Here is a 3416-nt window from a genome sequence, read left to right on the forward strand (position 1 = left end):
GAATATGAAGGATTAAAGAAAAAGGAGAAATTAATCTTATTCATAAGGCAGAGCGGGTTTTTGACTCATGCACACAGCTGCTGGAAGGGGGGGGTCAGCTTTTGCGGGATGACTGCTACTTTGATACAAATCAGGAGAGGGGGATGTAAAGCTGGGCACTTCCCAGTGATGCCAAGAGCTGGAAGGGCATACTCCTATGAGCAGAAAGCCTCCGAGCAGGAGCAGAGCCCAACTCTCACCCTGAGTCCCCTGCTTCCCCAAGCACACGCTTGGCGGGGCTCAGGCTCTCTGGCTGTTGGGAGCCATCCCCATTGTCCCCCCAGTTTCCCACACTTCTGCAAGGCCAGTGCCGTGATGTGTCTGACCCCATCCAGCCAAAAGACCTCAAGGCACGTTTTGGGGAGGGAGATGCTGCCAAAGCCAGGATGGAGCTGGGCTGGCCACTGCTGGCGAGCTCCCCTCGTCCGTCCTGGGACCCAGTGCTCATGGGAGGTGTGGAGATGCCAGTGCTTGGTTGAATCCCATCTTGTCAAGTTCCATCTCCCACCCACCCTTGTCCGCAGCATGCGACTTCTTGGGAAGCACAGGGCTGTTGGGCGAGAGCTTGGTGAAAATACATCTCTTTTAATGCTTTTGGAATACAATGGATAAAGCAATACCTAAAAGCGCTCTGTGATTCGTCTTGTACCTGCTTTCCAGAGTCAAGGACCATCCTGGCACCCTTCGGTGGCAGTTGGGTGCTGCGTGGGAATGCGGCAATGCTCCCCTCTGGCTCACTCCATCTCTTTCTGCTTCATTAACCCCTTCTTTGCTCCCTGATGGATCTTTGCATCCAGTTTCCCTGTAAAGAGGGGATTAAAAAAAAAAAACCACACAACAAACCCTCATCACTCTTTATTTTTGAATGCTATTTGCAATGCAAATCAGCTGGAGGCACCGAGGTCTCCTAGTTAGTGTGTTCCTGTCACATTCAATTATCGTGCTTGAGGAGCCAGGCGTTTCCAGCCGCCGTGGCTTCCCTCCGCAGGCGCGACACCAGGGAGCCGGGGGCAAGCATGTCTGACGCGGCAAAGAGATGCCAGAGAGGGGGAAATTTAGCAAGGAGGAGAGTAAATTAACATCCAGCACTCGGCCACCACTACGAGGGGGGAAACTGATCCCTTCGGTCGCCCACAGGATGCATGTCGACACGTTGGGAGGAGATGAGGGACCATCAAGCACCATGTTGGGGACATGTTTCTCCACGGCGTGGTAGAAAGCCAGGCTTGGGGACAATAAACCCTCAGCTTGGGGAAGATGATGCAATGCGGCATACAATGTGATGGGGACCTACTGCTCTGTGCTGCCAAGTGCCAGGTTGGTGGCTTTGGAGGGCTGTGCTGCCTTTGACAGTGGGTGGCACCTCAGGGAGCCCAGGTGCCCGCAGCCAGCTGCTCCAGCGGGACCCAGAGCAAATGCTGCCTCCTCTTGTCCTTCACATCCCTTGGTGGCTTCACTGCCAGCTCTGCTTTCCCACCTGGGAGAGGAGCAAGACACCAGAACATGGGATATGGGCAACTCCTGCAGAAGCCAAAAGCCAGGCATGGCAAGCAAGCTGGGAGAGTGATGCCTCCTCTGCCCATAAAAAAGCAAGGATGCCCACATTCTCCCAGGCAAAGCTCCATCCTCCAAAAGGGAGAGGAAGAAATGGAAGGTGACTTTAAGCGAGGCAGCACAGCAAAGAGCCAACCTCCCGGAGAGCCTTTGCTGTCAGCCAGTGCTGGTCACCTCCTCTAATGCCACATCTCCCTGGGAACTCACCTCCCTGCTCCTGCTCCCCTGCATCTTCTCATCCTCCAAATACCAGCCTCGTCCTGTCTCTGTCTGTAGCTGGGAGCAGTGACAGGGCTCCAAACCATTGCAGAAGCCAGCAGCAAAAATTGCAGACCCTATTCTGAGCTGAAGAGGGCAGTCCTGGCCCCTGGGGAGCATCCCCTGCATCCCTCAGGAGGGACATAGGGGTCCACTATGGTCACACCATCAGGAGAGGAGGCAAAGGGATCAAAGTTTGATCCCAAGCAGATGGACAGACAGACCCTGTTCCAGCGAAATCCCAGTGAGGTGGACGGAACTGGAGCTGGCGGCATTTCATCCAGGTCCCTCGGCATCATCCCTCTGGGGAATCAAGCCCAGTGTCACCCCATGGGTGAAGGACAGCCATTGCAGTCCCTGGGAGAGCTGCATTGCTCCAACCCAGCTACAGCACACAGCAGATCTCAACCCTGGTGGGGACAAGATCCACCAGGCTTCAAACCGGTCCCGCTTTGGCCGCTGCTCCAAAAACCACCACTAAATGCCCATGTGCTATGCGAAGCAGGCATTTGTCCAGGGAAAATGGCTCCAAAACAGCCAGAGATCATCACCGTCTCTTCAAACCAAGAAAACGTCTCAATTTCAACTCAAAGAAGAGTCCGACAAAACTTTTCCCAGGAGAGGAAGGTTACAAAACTGCCTCACTCGGGATGTCCCACCAGGACAATGCACCCTCCCTGAAACTGGTCCTCTTCCTTCAGCTTCGGTTTTGGGCCAGCCTTGCTCCTGTCTGAGCTAGAGAGGTGTTCAGTGCATCGAAACCGTAACACATGCAAAAAAAGAAATGTGAGCAAGGGTTTGCAAGTCACTGTGCCATAGATCCGCAAACTGAAACACAGCTATGGTCAGGTCAAAATTGGGAGCAGGAATCAGATGCAGCCAATGTCTTGGTGCAGCAGTCACCAACCTGCAGCCCATGAGACACAAGAGGCTGTCTGCAAAACTCTTCCACCATCACAAATGAGAAAATTAAAACTCAGGCCAAGCAAAAGGGCAAAATAGGACATTACTTGGAGCGTCTGTTTTCAGGCAGTGTTCTCGCCCTGAGTTGCAGAGTTTGGAAGATGGACTTCTACAAGGTCTGGGAGATCCACCATCCCCTCTGCTACCCTATGTGGGAGAAGACTTTCCCCATCTGCCTAAGGATGGGAAGAAGGCCACTCCTTGCAATGGCTGGAAACAGCGACAAGCACCCAACAAGGCTGAGCCAGCATGGCCAGACTGTTTGGAAGCAGTGTGTCAGACCACCGTGTCATCAGGCTATTGGGGTTTTGGCAGGAGAAAGGCAGCGAGTTCACACTCACTCCATGCTCTGGTCCCCCATCACGAACGCTGTGTGATCTCCAGGGCTGTAAGCTTCTTATTTAACATGTCTGCCTGCTCCTCTTGGACTGCAAAAGCGACCAAGAGCCTCCTCCACTCTACCAGCTGACAAACATAAACATCACACAGGTAACCTTTAGGAAAAGGCTAAAAATAAGGCAACAGCCCCAGGGTCCCCTTCTCTTTCCGCTCAATGATTTAAGGACTCTCATCTCACACTGCAATATGTCCCTTTGCCCACT

General features: G+C 53.3%; 1 protein-coding gene across 1 annotated transcript in view; it reads right to left on the reverse strand.

Annotated features, from left to right (window-relative positions):
* Nucleotides 1-773: 773 nt before the first annotated feature.
* TRIP4 (thyroid hormone receptor interactor 4) overlaps nt 774-3416 on the reverse strand; it is a gene marked incomplete at its 5' end in the record, with an annotated part of 32904 nt that continues 30261 nt past the window's right edge. The window contains one exon of the mRNA XM_009710051.1: nt 774-841. Within this exon, the coding sequence (XP_009708353.1) occupies nt 774-841 (68 nt within the window). The remainder of the gene's footprint in view (nt 842-3416) is intronic.

The sequence above is a fragment of the Cariama cristata genome, unplaced genomic scaffold (assembly GCF_000690535.1).
Source record: "Cariama cristata isolate BGI_N322 unplaced genomic scaffold, ASM69053v1 scaffold36881, whole genome shotgun sequence".
Classification (NCBI taxonomy): Eukaryota; Metazoa; Chordata; class Aves; order Cariamiformes; family Cariamidae; genus Cariama; species Cariama cristata.